Raw genomic sequence first — 18,330 nt, 5'->3', positions numbered from 1 at the left:
TTCCCAGTACTTGGGTCACTCCTGGGTAGCTCCCTCAGTCCTTGGGAGTAAATAGATTATTGCACCAAACCATCCATCTGGGTTTTGCATACTAGTTCTGCCATTTCCTAGCGTTGTGATCTTGGGCAAGTTACTTAACTTCACACTACCTTAGTTTTCCCAATTTGTAAAATGAGGATCATAACAGTTGTTGTGAAGATTAACAACACATTGTGTTGTGAAATTCTTAGAACAGTACCTGGCATGTGGTAAACTTCCAGTAAGTGTTACCTGCTTTAAGGATGATTATCATCATTAACATCATCATTATCCATGAAACAGGGCAGAGAGCTCTGTTTGAGAAAATGGGAGATGTGTCTTCTGATCTCAACTCTGCTACTAACTTGCTATGTAACCAGAGTGAGTCAACAAATATTTTATTGTCATTATTTCTCATTGGTAGAGGAGTTTCAAAAGTGCTTGCCCCACAAACTTTATAAGGTAGCTGACCAGTGAGCTGAAATCAACCAAGTAAAGTTTAATAGTGAGAAAAAAACACCTCGTTTAGATTAAAATTATTGATTATAAAAAATGTAGAATGGCAAAGATATCGACTCATACGACAGGCCCAGCAAGATTTTAGGTGACTTTAAGCTTAATATGCATCAGTTGTGTACCTGAGCTACCAAAATATTCTACAGTTTGAGAAGATGTTCATTGAAAATATACTACCTGCCTTAAGGGAAGTGACAGTGCTACTGTGTTCTGCTTTGCTGAGTCCACATTGATTTTGTTGTAAACACTGCATATGAAGAAGATCTTTAGCTAGATATGTCTAGAAGAAAGCAATCAGGATTAATGGTCTTCACATTATGTTATATGCATCGTGTATAAAGATCTAGAACTGTTAACCTAAAAGGGCCCAGGAAAATGATGGTAGAAACAGGATTGGTTTTGTTTTTTTAAATAATATTATGATAAATATTTGAAGGGGCAGCGTTGGGAAAGAGAGAGTGGATATGTTCCAGAGTGTAGGATTAGGTCCAAAGGATTGAAGCTGTAGTAAGATAATTTTGTCTCATTATCAGAAACATTGTTAATAATCGTGGTATATTGTGAGGCACAGAGCTTCCTGCTTCTTAAAACTTTGGAATTTTATTCCTTCATAAGCACATATGAGTTCCTACAATGTGTCAGACACTGCTGGTTCTAGAACAGATTATTTTAAGAGGCATGTATTCTCAGCCAGTGGAGGTATTCAAACAAAGGATTGCAAAAATAATTTTTGCGTTGAGTGGTAACTTGAGCTAGGTGACTTCTGGTTTTTTCTCAGTCCTTTCTTTGATTTGTTGTTGTACACATCTATTCAGTTATATACTGTCTGAGAACAAGAAACTTAACTCTTATTACCTTTATAACTCCCCACAATCCTTGGGATTTTAAAATATCCTTTGCCCTTTTAGTTTAGCTTATCCTCACAACAACCCTATGAGGGAGGCAGAAAAGATAAGGACTCTTTTTGATGGATGAAGAAATTGTGATGTAGAGATGTAAATTTTCTTGGCTAAGACCACATAGGTTGTGTCTGAACCTAAGTTTCTGACTCCTACCCCTATTATATTTTGTCAGATTCTGTCACCTAGGATAAAGTTTTATGTAAGATGAACCCTTAGGTGCTGTGACTGCCAGGCTGACTGACATTTGGCTGCCCACCAAGTTTCCCCCCTCCTAACATTTTATTATGAAAAATCTCAAATATACAGAAAAGTTGAAAGAATTGTGCAGTGAACACCCTTGTACCCACCACCTAGATTCTACAACTAAGTTTTTGCTATATTTTATGATTTATCTATCCATAATGCATCCCACTGGGTTCTTCTTGCTTAGTCTCTCATTGCCCTTGGGAATTCCATGAAGATACCATTTATGTTGTCCTTTCCCTTTCTCCCTAATACCCCTGGGTATGGAGAACTTGCACAAAAGCTCCTGACTACGGGTTACATTTGTATTTAGTTTCCTAATTCCTTCTTTATTCCTCTCCCTTGGCTGTAGGAGTGACTTTTCTTTCCTGTTCTCAGAGGAAGTTTTTTGCCTGTACTGGCCAAGGGAATCACTTGCTGCCAATCCTCAGGACCAGAGAATGCCAGCATTTAAACTCTTAGAAAGAGTTTCCAGTTGTACTCTCCTTGAGCCCTTGAAGAGTCTATTTACCTGTGGATACTGATAATGAAGTCACTGTTGGAATAGTGTAAAATTGAAGCACTACTGAAGTTCAGATTTTTCAGGCTTTAGTCCTTAGGATCTCTGGTCCTGGCAGAGGTGGGTAGGACAAATAAAGCAAGACTTTAACCCTGGAATTAGCACATATTTGCAGTATTACTCCTTTATTGGTGTCATAAATATCATTGAATAAGAGTATGAGCCTTTACGGCTGTGACCTCTCTGGGTTACTTTCTTCTTCCAGTGACAGGTTGAAATAGGACTGAAATGGAAAGGTATCAGCTGTTTTTAACATTGGGGGCGGGCAGCAGACCACCCACCTTTAACCCCAATACCTAACCTTGGTGACTAGGGCCCATAGAACCCCTGTTCTATCCCAAAATGCCTGTCCTCTAGGGCATGTGTGTTTCTAGCCCCTATTTCGTACAGTACAAGAGTGTGTTCTACGCTATGGACCAGTGAGATATCCCTGGAAAGCACTGCTCCTTTACTGCCACACCATCCCTGACCTAGCTCACCCCATCTGTTTGGCTTTCAGGGTCGAGCACGCACGCATGCATGCCAAGCACCGCGGCCACGAAGCCATGCACGCTGAAATGGTCCTCATCCTCATCGCTACCTTGGTGGTGGCCCAGCTGCTCCTGGTACAGTGGAAACAGAGGCACCCCCGCTCCTACAATGTAAGCCACTTTGCTCATTTTTTTGTTTGCCAGTCATCAAGAGACCCTTCTTAAGTATTCTAGGGTCCAGCCTAACCCAGGCCACATGTAGGCAAGGAATAGGTAATAATACTAAACTGTATGTGTGAATGGTGAATAGTGTATGTTGGGTGTGTGTTTAAGGGACAGGCGATTCAGATTGTGAAAACTGGGAAAGAACCTGAACGTACTTTCATGGCCAGAAAAGGTAGATCCTTCCTTTTATTTAACATTTTGGGATAGATTCATGAAGGAGCTGTTCATTAGGAACTATTCAGATAGAGGGAGAGATGATCACTTGATTGGGAAGACCAAGCCTCCAATGAATCTTTAGATTAATATTTTGAAAATGCAGTAATAAAGAGGAGGCAATGTAGCAGGTGGTAAGAAGGCAGGGTCAGAGTTAGAGAGACCTAAAAAGGCAGTTATAGAGGAAATAAGGAACAAAAACATATAAAATGTACAGAAAACATACAGCTAAATGGCAGAAGTAAATCCTTCCTTATTAGTAATTACTTTAAATGTAAACGGATTAAATTCTCCTATTAAAAAGCAGAGATTGTTAGATTGATTTTAAAAACCACATTATCCATGTTTATACTGTCTATAAGATACTCACTTTAGATATAAAGAAACAAGAGATAAAAGTAAAAGGATGGGGCTTCGCTGGTGGCACAGTGGTTAAGAATCTGCCTGCCAATGCAGGGGACATGGGTTCGATCCCTGGTCTGGGAAGATCCCACTAAGCCCATGCGCCCCAACTACTGAGCCTGCGCTCTAGAGCCCGTGAGCCAACTACTGAGCCCGCGAGCCACAACTACTGAAGCCCGCACGCCTAGAGCCCATGCTCCGCAACAAGAGAAGCCACCACAATGAAGAGTAGCCCCACTCGCTGCAAATAGAGAAAGCCCGCAAACAGCAACAAAGACCCAATGCAACCAAAGATAGATAAATAAATAAATATTAAAAAAAAAAAAAAGTAAAAGGATGGAAAAAGATATTTCAGGCAAATGATAACCAAGAAAGAGCTGGTGGCTCTTAAATGTCAGACAAAATAGCCTTTAAATCAAAAAAGGTTACAAGAGATAAAGAAGGACATTACATATTGATAAAAAGTTCACTGCAGCCAGAAGATATAACAGTTATAAACATATATGTACCTAACAAAGGAACCCCCAAATATGTGAAGCAAAAATTGACAAAATTGAAGGAAGAAACAGATGGTTCTACAATAATAGTTGGAGAGTTCAGTACCCCACTTTCAATAATGGATAGAATAACCAGGTAGATCAACAGGTAAAAGAGGACTTGAACAACATTATAAACCAATTAGACGTAACAGATATATACAGCATACTCCACCCAACAACAGCAGAATACATGTTCTTCTCAAGTGTACATGGCCCATTCTCCAGGATAGACTATATGTTGGACCACAAAATAAGCTTCAGTAAATTAAAAAACATTGAAATCATAGATGCAACTACTCTGGCTTAGGACACGGCAGGTAGTATACTGGATTCTTTTACAACTATTATGTTAGAAGTATTTAACCTTTTCAAGTATAACCGTTTTTTAACATAAAAAACTTGGCAAACATCCATGTGATAATAGTTGTACTTTGAAAGAATACATAAACACATATAGTAGTAACAGTAGCTAACATTTATTGAATTTTTACTATGCCAGTCACTGTTCTAAGCACTTTACATATATAACTCATTTAATCCTCACAGTAACCCAATAAATACTGTTTTCTCCAATTACAGATGAGGAACTGAGGCAGAAAGGCTAAGTAACTTGCTCCACTGGTAAAATCATTATTTGAACCAAGACAATTTTACTCCAGGGCTTTTAGTCTTAATCCCTAAATGATTCTTTTTCTCTAGTATGTGCTTCTTCAGACCTCTTGTAATAGGGCCAAAGATGCCTAGAGGTCTGTAGCCCACAGGATGGGAACTGCTACACTATCTCATTTAACCCTCCTAATAGCCCATGAGGTAAGTACTATGAACAAACTGAGGCCCAGAGAGTTCAGGCATGAAGGGGATACTAATAGAGCCAGGATTTGAACCCAAGTCTTCTGTTTCATATTTCATAATTTCTACTATACCATATGGTGCTTCTGGAAAGGATTTTCCATCAAGGGAACCAAGGGATAATATGGAGCATAGGCAGAAGAGAGACTAATCTTTGCCCTTGAGCTGGCACTTGTTCCAGACATTACTGGCCTATAGCCACCTCATGTGTTGTCATGCACCGCAAGTAGAGACATCTGTACCTTCAGGTCATAGTGCATGGAATGACCACATGGCACCAAGGCTTTTTGAACTAGGCACCATCCAGCAGGCTGAGCCATCTGGGGTGGGGCTTCATATCTGGACCCTGTTCGTGCTTCACCCTGCCATCTGAGATAAGTCACTTGTTTTTCAGTGTATGCTTATAGTACCTGTTCTATAAAATGGGGATTTATCAGGATGGTTTAATTGAGCATGGAAAATACAAAAAATCATAAACCAAATGTAGAGAGCCCCCTTGGAATTTCTGTGCTTGAATTTAGAAATAATTATATGTTATTGGCTAATCTGCAGAGATTGCTGAAAACCTCTGAAGAAGTGAGGATGCATAATGTACTGCAGTGGTTTTCAGTATGTACTTTTTAAAAAGGCTGTGGAGTCCTTTCTTCAAACAGTATCTTAAGGAAAAACCCAGTGTAGAAAATAAGAGGATGCTCTTCTTGGGCTGGTAACCCTGACCCCTCCGCTTTCTCAGGAACATCTATAGGACACATCAGAGTGTTAGAAAACCACTGATGTGTCATTCATTCATCAATCTTTAATAGGAATGTGATTGTGACTTAATGAGGCCAGTTGTTGTAAGGAACACACACAGTCGTCTCATTACTTTATTGCCACACCCTGTAAACATTATGCTGAACTACATTGGTGAGAGGACATGCTAACATAGCATATCTTACACTGAGAAACTTAAACTCATATCTTTAGAAAATTGGAAGAAGAAATCTGTAGTGTCCTGCTTTATGCTGCTCTTATACAATAATGATCTATATTGCTTTTGTTAAAACTTTTATTAACTTGGGTACAATGAATGTTTTTACTGCTTTGATTAAAGTACTAACTTTGGAGGAAGAAAAATTGCCCAAGATGCCTGTACATAATGGCATCTCCTGTCCTTTTTCAAGCTTATCAGAGTTGGAGCTGTTTGCCTTGCAGCAGTAAATACAGTGGAGTTAGACCATCTGGCTTGATTAGCCAGCTCTCATGCTTCCTGGCTATATGACTTTATACCTCTCTGAGCCTCAGTTCTTCTTATCTCTAAATTGGGGTGATAATATCTATCTCCTGTTGTGAAGATTATATAAAATTGCATGACAAAGTGTTTTGTAAAATCTAAAGCTAACGTTAGTGACTTTGTTGCTCCTACTCCTAAGAGAAAAGTCTCAAGACATAAAAATATCTTCAGGTACTATTTTATGTGGAAGTGGAATAGATTTTATTTTTATTGAGGACAATTTCACATAACAAAATTCACAGTTTTAACTGTTTTAAAGTGTATAATTCACTGGCTTTTAGCACATCCACGTTGTTGTGCAACCATGGCCACTATTTAGTTCTAGAATGTTTTTGTTACGCCAAAGGAAACCCCATACCCATTAAGCAATCACTTCCCATTTCCCCCTCCCAGCACACCCTGGCAACCACTAATCTGCTTTCTGTGTATTTGCCTATTCTGTATATTCATATAAATAGAATCATATAATATGTGGCCTTTTGTGCTTGGCTTCTTTCACTTAGCATAATGTTTCCAAAGTTCTTTCATATTGTAGTATCTACCAGTATTTCATTCCTTTTATGGTTGTATAATATTCCATTGTGTGGATATGCTACATTTTGTTTATCCATTCATTAGTTGATGGACACTTGAGTTGTTTCTACCTTTGGGCTGTTTTGTTTTGTTTTTTTACTTATTAATTAATTTTATTTATTTTTGGCTGCATTGGGTCTTCGTTGCTACGCGCGGGCTTTCTCTAGTTGCGGTGAGCGAGGGCTACTCTTCGTTGTGGTGTACAGGCTTCTCATTGCAGTGGCTTCTCTCGTTGCAGATCACGGGCTCCAGGGCGCGTGGGCTTCAGTAGTTGTGGCACATGGGCTCAGTAGTTGTGGCTCGCGGGCCCTAGAGCGCAGGCTCAGTAGTTGTGGCACACGGGCTTAGTTGCTCCACGGCATGTGGGATCTTCCCGGACCAGGGAAAGAACCCGTGTCCCCTGCATTGGCAGGTGGATTCTTTTTTTTTTTTTTTTTTTTTTATTTATTTATTTATTTTTGGCTGTGTTGGGTCCTCGTCTCTGTACGAGGGCCCTCTCCAGTTGCGGAGAGCGGGGGCCACTCCTCACCACGGTGCGCGGGCCCCTCACCATCACGGCCTCTCCTGTTGCGGAGCACAGGCTCCAGACGCGCAGGCTCAGCAGCTGTGGCCCACGGGCCCAGCCGCTCCGCGGCATGTGGGACCCTCCCAGACCAGGGCTTGAACCCGCGTCCCCTGCCCTGGCAGGCGGACTCCCAACCACTGCGCCACCAGGGAAGCCCCGGCAGGTGGATTCTTAACCACTGTGCCACCAGGGAAGCCCTGGGCTATTTTGAATAGTGTTGCTATGAACATTCATTGTAAGTTTTTATTTGAACACCTACTTTCAGTTCTTGGGTATATCCTGGAGTGGATTTGCTGAGTCATATGTAACTCTGTGTTTAACTTTTTTGAGGAACTGCCAAATGGTTTTCTATAGCAGCTGCAGGATTTTACATTCTAACTCACAATATACTGGGTTCCAATTTCTCCACATTCTCACCAACACTTGTTATTTTTCTTTTTCTTTTCCTTCCTTCCTTCCTTCCTTCCTTTTTTTTTTTTTTTGTATGGTAGCCACCCTAGTGGGCATAAAAGTGGGATTTCATTGTGGTTTGATTTGTATTTCCCTAATGGTGTTGAGCATCTTTTGATGTTTTGAGGGGTTTTTTGTTGTTGGTGGTTTGTTGTTGTTGTTGTTGTTGTTGTTGTTTTTGGCCACACTGCAGCATGTGGGATCTTAGCTCCCTGACCAGGGATTGAACCTATACCCCCTGCAGTGGAACCACGGAGTCTTACCACTGGACTGTCAGGAAGTCCTCTTTTGATGTTTTTATTGGCTATGTGTATATCTTTTTTGGAGAAATGTCTATTCAAGTTCTTTACCCATTTTTTAATTGGATTTTTGTCTTTTTTTTGAATGTTCTGTGCAGCCTTCGGGATCTTAGTTCCCTGACTAGGGATTGAACCGGGGCCACAACAGTGAAAGTGCCAAATCCTAACCACTGGATCACCAGGGAACTCCCAGATTTTTGACTTTTTGTTGTTGAATTGTAGAAGTTCTTTATATAGTCTGGATACTACACCATCATTAGATAATGATTTACGAATATTTTCTCCCATTCTGTGGGTTGCCTTTTCACTTTCTTGATAGTATCCTTTCATGCATAAACATTTTTAAGTTTGATGAATCCAATTTTTTTTTAATATGTTTGACATATAACGTGTAAATTTAAGGTGTGTAATGTTAATTTGCTACATTTATATATTATAGCATGATTGCCATTGTAGTGATATTTAGCACCTCTATCACATTACATAATTATTCTTTCTTTTTAGTGCGGTTGGAATAACTAAGTTCTAGTCTTTTAGCAAGTTTGATCATTAAAGTTCAATATCATTGTCCATATTCATTATTCTGTGCATTAGATCTCTATGGCTTATTTACTACTAGTTGCAAGTTTGTACCCTTAAACCTATTTTTTTCTTTTGTTGCTTATGCTTTTAATGTCATGTCTAAGAATCCATTGACAAATCCAAGATTATTAAGCTTTACCCCTGTGTTTTCTTTGAAGAGTTTTATACTTTTAGCTCTTAGGATTTAGGTCTTTGATCCATTTTGAGTTAATTTTTTGTAAGTGGTGTGAGATAAGGATCTAACTTTATTTTTTTGCGTGTGGATATCCAGTTGTCCTAGCACCATTTATTGAAGAGACTTCTTCCTCCATTTAATGGTCTTATTAGCACTTTTGTCAAAAATCAATTGACCATAGATGTATGCACTTATTTTTGTACTTTCAGTTATATTCCATTGAACTATAGAGCTATACTAATGCCAATATCACACTTTTGATTACCATAGCAATGTAGTAAGTTCTGAAATTAGGAAGCATAAGTCTTCCATACTTGTTCCTTTTCAAGATTGCTTTGGCTATTCTAGATCCCTTGCAATTCCATATTAATTTTAAGATCAGTTTTTCCATTTCTGCAAAAAAAGGCAGTTGTGATTTTGATAAGGATTGCTCTGAATCTGTAGATCATTTGAGGGAGTATTACCATGTTAGCAATATCAATCTTCCCATTCCATGAACTTTCATGAGCATTAATTGTCTTTTCATTTATTTCAGTCTTCTTTAATTTCTTTCATTAATGTTTTGTAGTTTCCAATGTACAAGTCCCATACCTCCTAGGTCAAATTTATTCCTCAGTATTTTATTCTTTTTGATGTTATTGTGAATGGAATTATTTTCTTAATTTCCTTTTTGGATTGTTCATTGTTAATATACAGAAATAAAACTGATTTTTGTGTATTGATTTTGTGTTTTGCAACTTTGCTGAATTTGTTTATTAACCAATAGTTTTTTTGTGTGGATTCTTTAGGATTTAACTTTATATAAGTCATGTCCTCTGTTTTGCTTCTTGTTTTCCGATTGGATGCCTTTTATTTCCTTTTCTTGCATAATTGCTCTGGCTAAAACTTCCAGTACAATGTTAAATAATAGTAGTGAGATTGGGCATCCTTGTCTTTTTCCTGATCTTAGGGGAGAAGCTTTCAGTCTTTAATCTTTAAGTATGTTAGCTGTGGATATTTCATAAATGCCCTTTATCATGTTGAAGAATTTCCCTTCTATTCCTAGTTTCTGTGTTTATCATTGAATGGGTGTTGGATTTCTCAAATGCTTTTTCTACATCAATTGAGGTGATCATGTGGTGCATCCCTGGGATAAATCTCACTTGGTCGCAGTGTGTAATCCTTTTAATATGCTGCTAGATTCGGTTTGCTAGTATTTTGTTGAGGATTTTTGCCTCTGCATTCATAACAGGGATTGGTTTGTACTTTTCTCGTCATGTATTTGTCTTGCTTTGGTATCAGGATAATGGGGCCTCATAGATGAGTTAGGAAGTGTTACCTTCTTTTCTGTTTTTTGAGGAATGGAATTTTGGTGTAGTATAAAAAGGCTTGAAGTGGGAGTCACTTGATCTAAGATCTATTTCTAGCATCACTGCTAATTAGCAGCGGACCTTGGGCAAATTACTTATTCCCTCTTAGCCTCGCCTCATTCTCGTGTTTCATCTTTAAAGTGAGGGTTTAAGACTAGATGATTGCTAATGTCTCTTCAAACTTTAAAATAGTTTTTCATTACTGTTATTCTGTTTAACTCCAAAGGCCCAAATTAAAGCTAAGGAATGAGAGTTTTAAGAATGTAGATTTTGGCTAAGTATTATATAGAAATTTTCAACAGTGAGGGCTGTTCCACAGTGGAATGAACTGTCTTAGAAGGGAATGCTCTTCCCATTACAACTATGTTTTATTAGGGGCTAGACAACCCTGTCAGGGATGTTGTGGAGCAGATTTTTGTGAGTTTTACGGAATGGTTGGCTGGACTTCTTCTAAGTACTCCCTCTAAGCTCTAAAATCTGTATCATCGAATTACCAAGAGAGGCGAAGGCCTGTCTCATTCTTAGAGGACAAAGCTGACCTGTCGAGAGACAGGATGAGGTTTCGTTCTGTTTTTGTTTTGTTTTTGTTCTCATTACAAATGTTATACATGTTTGTTATAAAAAATTCAGAAGTGCCCAGAGAGAATCACTGTTAAACATTTGTTACATTTGCAGATTTTTTTTCTATGCATATGTTAATATTTATAAAATTTTAGATATTTATGACATCCATTAGGCTCTGCAACATTTTCCACCTAATATAGGCATACCTCAGAGATACCATGGGTTTGGTTCCAGACCACTGCAATTAAGTGAATATGCAATAAAGTAAGTCACACAAAATTTTTGGTTTCTCAGGGCATATAAAAGTTATATTTACACTGTACTGTAGTCTGTTAAGTATGCATTAGTGTTGTCTAAAAAAACAATGTACATACCTTAATTTAAAAATACTTTATTGCTGAAAAATGCTATCATCTGAGCCTTCATTAAGTCAATCTTTTTGTTGGTGGAGGGTCTTGCCTAGATGCTGATGGCTGCTGACTGATCAGGCTGGTGGTTGCTGAAGTTTGGAATAGCTGTGGCAATTTCTTAAAATAAGACAACAGTGAAGTTTGTTTCAATCGTCCTTTTACAAATGATTTCTCTGTAGCACACAGTGCTGTTTGATAGCATTTTGCCCACAGTAGAACTTCTTTCAAAATTGGAGTCAATCCTCTCAAACCCTGCCTTAGCAACTTAAGTTTATGTATTATTCTAAATCCTTTGTTGTCATTTCAACAGTATTCACAGCATCTTTACCAGGAGTAGATTCCATCTCAGGAAACTACTTTCTTTGCTCATGTGTAAGAAGCAGCTCTTAAGCTGTTAAAGTTTTATCATGAGATTGTAGCAATTCAGTCACATATTCAGACTCTACTTCTAATTCTAGTTCTCTTGCTATTTCTACCACTTCTGCAGTTACTTCCTCCACTAAAGTCTTTAACCCCTCAAATTCATCCACAAGGGTTGGAATACATTTCTTCCAAATTCCTGTTCATGTTGCTATTCTGACTTCTTTCCAATGAATTGTAAATGTTCTTAATAGCATCTAGTATGGTGAATCCTTTCCAGAAGGTTTTCAGTTTTCTTTGCCCATATCCAAACAAGGAATCAATATCTATGGCAGCTGTAGTTTTACAAAATGTATTTCTTAAATAACAGGACTTGAAAGTTGAAGTTACTTCTTGATGCATGGGCTGCAGAATGGATGTTCTGTTAGCTGGCATGAAAACAACATTAATCTCCTTGTACATTTCCACCAGAGCTCTTGGTTGATCAGGTGCATTGTCAGTGAGCAGTAATATTTTGAAAGGACTCTTTTTTTTTTTCTGAGCAGTAGGACTCAATAGTGGGCTTAAAATATTCAGTAAACCATGTTGTAAACTGATGGGCTGTCATCCAGGCTTTGTTGTTCCACTTATAGAGCACAGGCAGAGTAGATTTAACATAATTTTTAAGGGCCCTAGGATTTTGGGAATGGTAAATGAGCATTGGCTTCAACTTAAAGTCACCAGGTGCATTATCCCCTAAAGAGAGAGCCAGTTTGTCCTTTGAAGCTTTGAAGCCAGACACTGACTACTCCTGTCTGAAAGTCATAGATGGCATCTGCTTGAAAATCTGTTGTTTAGTGTAGCTACTTTCATTCATCATCTTAGCTAGATCTTCTGGGTAACTTGCTGCAGCTTCTTCATCCTCATTTGTTGCTTCACCTTGCAATTTTATGTTGTGGAGATGGCTTCTTTCCTTAAACCTTATGAACCAACTTCTGCTAGCTTTAAACTTTTCTTCTGCAGCTTCCTCACCTCTCTCAGCCTTCAGAGAATTGCTCTGGATTAGGTTTTGGCTTAAGGGAAAGTTGTGGCTGGTTTGATCTTTTATCTAACCACTGAAACTTTCTTCATATAAGCAGTCAGGCTGTTTTGCTTTCTTATCATTCATGTGTTCACTGGAGTAACACTTTTAATTTCCTTCAAGAACTTTTCCTTTGCATTCACAACATGGGTTAACTGGCACAAGACGCCTAGCTTTTGGCCTGTCTCAGCTTTCAGCATGCCTACTCACTGAGCTTAATCATTTCTAGCTTTTGATTTAAAATGAGAGATGTGTGACTCTTCCTTTCACTTGAACACTTAGAGGTCATTGTAGGGTTATTAATTGGTCTAATTTCAATATTGTGTGTCACAGGGAATAGGGAAGCCCAGGGAAAGGGAGAGAGATAGGGAATAGCTGGTCAGTGGAGCAGTCAGAACATACACAACGTTTGTTAGGTTTGTTGTCTTATATGGCCTAGTTTGTGGTGCCCCAAAACAATTACAATAGTGACATCAAAGATCACTGATCACCGATCACCACAACAAATATAATAATAATGAAAAAGTTTGAAATATTGTGAGAATTACCAAAATGTGACACAGAGACATGAACTGTTGGAAAAATGGCGCTGATAGACATGTTCAACTCAGGGTTGCCACAAGCCTTCAGTATGTAAAAAACTGCAGTATCTGCAAAGCGCAATAAAGCAAAATATAATAAAACAAGGTATGCCTGTACTGGCTCTCAGATATACAAGCCATATTAGTTTGTATGTCTATCCGTGTTAGTATGTGTGCCATCCTTTTAAACTACTAAAGCATAGTATTCTTTTAAATTGTTTTTTTTTTAATTTAACTTATGTCTATTAATAGATGTGTTAATTAACAGTTTATCTCAGTTGCAACAATGGTTCAGTAAACTTTTCACATATATAATTTGCATAGCTGGACCGGCGTTTCTGGAGAATGAATTCCTAGAAATGGAATTGCCTGGTCAAGTGGAATTGCCATTTAATCATTAATGGATCTTGTCAAATTGCCCTTCAAAAAAGTTATAGCAGTTTATAATCCCACCAAGAGATGTTAAACAGTGCTATTACCCAGTGTTAAAGAGAGTATAGAGAATCCTCAGTATTTTCAATCTTTGTCAATCTAATAGGGTGAAAATACCTAATTTAAAAATCAAGTAGGGCTTCCCTGGTGGCGCAGTGGTTGGGAGTCCACCTACCAATGCAGGGGACACGGGTTCGAGCCCTGGTCCAGGAGGATCCCACATGCAGCAGAGCAGCTGGGCCTGTGCACCATAGCTGCTGAGCCTGCGCTCTAGAACCCGCGAGCCACAACTGCTGAGGCCTGTGTGCCTGGAGCCCGTGCTCCGCATTGGGAGAAGCCATCTCAGTGAGAGGCCTGGGCACCGCAACAAAGAGTAGTCCCCCTCGCTGCAACTAGAGAAAGCCCGTGCACAGTGGCGAAGACTCAACGCAGCCAAACCAAAAATAATAAATAAATTAAATAAATAAATTATTTAAAAAATAATAAAAAAAAATAAAAGTCAAGTAGTTCTGGCACTTTCCTGGCAGTCCAGTGGTTAGGACCCACACTTCCACTGCAGGGGGCACGGGTTCGATCTCTGGTTGGGGAACTAAGGTCCCACAAGCTGCAGCGTGGCCAAAACAAACAAACAAAACAAAACAAAAAAGTCAAGAAGTTCTGTAAGGTTTAAAAAGCAGAACACATCAGTCCTCTGCCTATCTCTATCCATCCCTGATTATTATTTCAGTGGCAACCACTTTAAACTTTTTTTAGTTGTTTTCTGATCCTGACCTCTATATTTTTAAATAACAGGATTACACATACACTCACACACACATACATATATACACACACACATATATATATATAATTTTCCTTTTGACTTTCTACCATGGAAGGTGGTAATTATCTTATACTGCTACACTATACTCATCACATACACACTTTTCCTCCCAGTTTTTAGTTAAATAAATATTCCCTATTTACATTATTGTGACATATAAATGTTATTCACAGTTGAACCACTTGGTGTATTTGGTCATATTTTCTTTCCTTGCTTAAGATTCTTTTGGAATGTTTCTTACTGATTTATAACAGCTCTTTGTGTATTATGAATAAACCTTTTGTCATACATGTTGCAGGTATCTTTCCTCAGATTGCTATCTGATTTTATTTGTAGAATTGGTACAGAAATTTTTGTAGACTAGATTTATGAACCGCCCTGTGGGCTGAGGATTCTGTTATTTGCTGTTCTGTTTGGATGGCCCATTTGGTATTCCTTGTTTTCCATCCTGGTGCATCTGAAGGTCTTCTCCCTGCCTAAACAGATTTTAGGTACTTGCTGTAACTGCAAGTTTGTAGTTCTTTTTTTTTTATAGTTCTTGAGGGACCCCCTCACCTTGAAATTCAAATCTGCTCTAGGCTGAAGATGGGCTTCAGGGAGGAGAAGCAGAGCAGAAATATAGTTGGGCCATCACTAAAGTATGAACTTCACTATTACATAAACATAATTAATAACACCAGCTACCGTTTATTGAGTACTTCATAATGTGCCAAGTATTTTGCTCTGCGGTGGGTAATTTTATTTTTTGCCATTGTATGGATCTAGAAACTAAAGCTCAAAGAGATTACTGAGCTCCACTCAACCAATGATTAGCAGAGTCAGGATTCACGTCCAGTCCCTCTGACTCCTATGCTCTCCTTCACTCTTCCCTGATGTCTGTTAGTTTGTTTGTTTGTTCGTTTGTTCAATTAGCAAATATTCTTTGATCCTTTTTAGCCCCGTGCTAGGGCAGTAGTCAGTTAATATTGTTTCATGGAGAAATCACTTTGAAAAAGAGTTTATAAAGTTGGATATTCATATTCCCTATGATCCAGGAGTTTAATTCCTAGATATATGCCAAGAGAAAAGTTTGCACATGCATCCCAGGAGGGAGGATGTACCAGAATTTTCCTATCAGGACTATTTGTAATAGTAAAAACTTGAAAATGACCTGATACCCATATATAGGTGAGTGGATAGGTTAGTTGTGATATATTTTCACAATGGATATAACTTATAAAATAATACATATATAAATATATGGAATAACACAAAAATAATTAACTGTAGTTACAAATCATGGTAAGGATGAATCTTAACAATACAATATTGAGTGAAAAAAGTCCCAGAAGAGTACTTATAACTTTATACCTTTTATAGAAAGCTAAAAACAATGAAAACTAAACAATGTTTTAGAAATATGTATGTGAGTGATAAGATCATATTTTAAAAAGCAAGGGAATGATAAAATCAAGATTCAGGATAAGGCTGATGTTGGATGGAGAACTGGAGGATAGGATAGAGAAGAAGAGGACGTAGCTAAATATAAGTAAATTTAAGTGTTCCAGTTCTTATGTTGGATGGTGGGTTCAGTATTTGTTATATTATTAAAAAATAATTAACTTGAAAAGGAAAGAAATCCTGTCACTGCTTCACATAAATGAACCTTTGGGACATTATGCTAAGTGAAATAAGCCAGTCATAAAAACACAAATACTTCCACTTATATGAGGTACCTAGAGTAGTCAGCTTCATACAGAGAGAACATAGAATGGTGGTTGCCAAGGGCTGGGGGTGGGTGGGATTGGGAAGTTGTTGTTTAATGGGTACAGAGTTTCAGATTTGGCAAGATGAAAAAGTTCTGGAGATCTGTTGCACAGCAGTGTGAATGTACTTACCGCTACTGAACTCTACACTTTTAAAAATGGTTAAGATGGTAAATTTTATGTGGTTTTTTTTTAACCATAATTAAATTTTTTTTGGCCATGTTGCACAGCTTGTGGGATCTTAGTTCCCCAACCAGGGATTGAACCCAGGCCACGGCAGTGAAAGCGCTGAGTCCTAACCACTGGACCACCAGGGAACTCCCAAAAATAATTTTTAAAAATTAAAACAAAAGTGATCTATGCATAGACTAACGAGAATATTCATTAACCAGAGATTCTGATTAATCTTTTTTCCTCTACTAGAAGTTCAAAAATAAAGGCAAGAAAGAAAGCAGTTCCCAAGACAGGGATTTACCTTACCAGATATTAAGACATACTATAAAGAATAGACAAATAGGGCTTCCCTGGTGGCGCAGTGGTTGAGAGTCTGCCTGCCAATGCAGGGGACACGGGTTCGAGCCCGGGTCTGGGAGGATCCCACATGCCGCGGAGCAACTGGGCCCGTGAGCCACAATTACTGAGCCTGCGCGTCTGGAGCCTGTGCTCCGCAACAAGAGAGGCGGCGATAGTGAGAGGCCCGCGCACCGCGATGAAGAGTGGCCCCCGCTTGCCGCAACTAGAGAAAGCCCTGGCACAGAAACGAAGACCCAACACAGCCATAAGTAAATAAATAAATAAATTAAAAAAAAAAAAAAAGAATAGACAAATAGACCAATGGAAGAGAGTGAAGATCTCAGAGATAAATCCTTGTATAATGGGAACTTAATATACACTAAAGATGTAATCACCAATCAGTGAAGAAAATAATCATTGTTAAGTAGATTGTGTTGAGAAAACTGGCTCACCATATGGAGAAAAATTAAAACTAAATTCCTATATAACACTGCATACAAAAAGGAACTAAAGATAGATTAAAGATCTAATTATGAAAGGCAAAATTATGAAGTTAATGAAAAGTGTATAAGATAATAAGATAAAGATTTGATAAATTTGATTATATTAAGATTAAGGATTTTTGTTGGATAAAGGATACTATAGGCAAAGTTAGCTGATAATAGAATGAGAGATTAATAATGATTAAAAGTGACAATAGGGGCTTCCCTGGTGGCGCAGTGGTTGAGAATCTGCCTGCCAATGCAGAGGACACGGGTTCGAGCCCTGGTCTGGGAAGATCCCACATGCCACGGAGCAACTGGGCCCGTGAGCCACAACTACTGAGCCTGCGCGTCTGGAGCCTGTGCTCCGCAACAAGAGAGGCCGCGACAGTGAGAGGCCCGCGCACCGCGATGAAGAGTGGCCCCCACTTGCCGCAACTAGAGAAAGCCCTCGCACAGAAACGAAAACCCAACACACCCAAAAAAAAAAAAAAAAAAAATAAAAAAAATAAAAAAAATAAAAAAAATAAAAAAAAAAAAAGTGACAATAGATTAGTATCTAGACTATATGAAGTAACTCCTACAAATCAACAAAGGAAAGACAGAAGCTCCAATAGAAAAATGGGCAAAGAATATGAACGGGCAGTTTACAGGAGAGGAAATCCAAAAGTCCATCAAGCCTGAGAAGGGATGCTCAAAGTCATTAGTAGTTAGAGAAATGAACATTAAAACAGCAATGAATTATCAATTTATTCGATTGGCTAGAAACTAGAAAGCCAGATATTTCCAAGTATTGGCATGGATCAGAGACTGTAGGAACCCCCATGCATTCTTTGTGGGTGTGAAGCCTGTTGCAGGCATTGTGGAGAGCAGCATGGCACTATTCAATCAGATGGAATATATACATGTCTTGTGGCATATCCTAACAGGATATATGAGAGGGTGTTCATTTAAATGTTAAGTTTGGCAGTTAATTGAAGAGTTGCAGGCAATCTAGATACTTATCTCTGGGTAAATAGGCAAAATGTGGTGGATGCATATCATGACACTGTGTACCTATAACAACTTGTGGACCTTAAAAGCATAGTACGGAGTGGAAAAAGTAACAAACTGAAAGATACACAACACAGTGCCGATTAATAAATCAAAAATATACAT

At 38.5% G+C, this 18,330-nt stretch overlaps 1 protein-coding gene across 2 annotated transcripts in view; it reads left to right on the top strand.

The window, feature by feature from the left end:
- Positions 1-18,330, top strand: part of RNF121 (ring finger protein 121) — an 85,532-nt gene that overhangs the window by 35,186 nt on the left and 32,016 nt on the right. For both annotated transcript variants that reach the window (XM_036860725.1, XM_036860724.1), the window contains one exon: positions 2,738-2,879. In XM_036860725.1, the coding sequence (XP_036716620.1) occupies positions 2,738-2,879 (142 nt within the window). The remainder of the gene's footprint in view (positions 1-2,737; positions 2,880-18,330) is intronic.

The sequence above is a fragment of the Balaenoptera musculus genome, chromosome 8 (assembly GCF_009873245.2).
Source record: "Balaenoptera musculus isolate JJ_BM4_2016_0621 chromosome 8, mBalMus1.pri.v3, whole genome shotgun sequence".
Lineage (NCBI taxonomy): Eukaryota > Metazoa > Chordata > Mammalia > Artiodactyla > Balaenopteridae > Balaenoptera > Balaenoptera musculus.
Note: the sequence above shows the minus strand (reverse complement) of the source record. Positions and strands in the feature narration are given on the sequence as shown.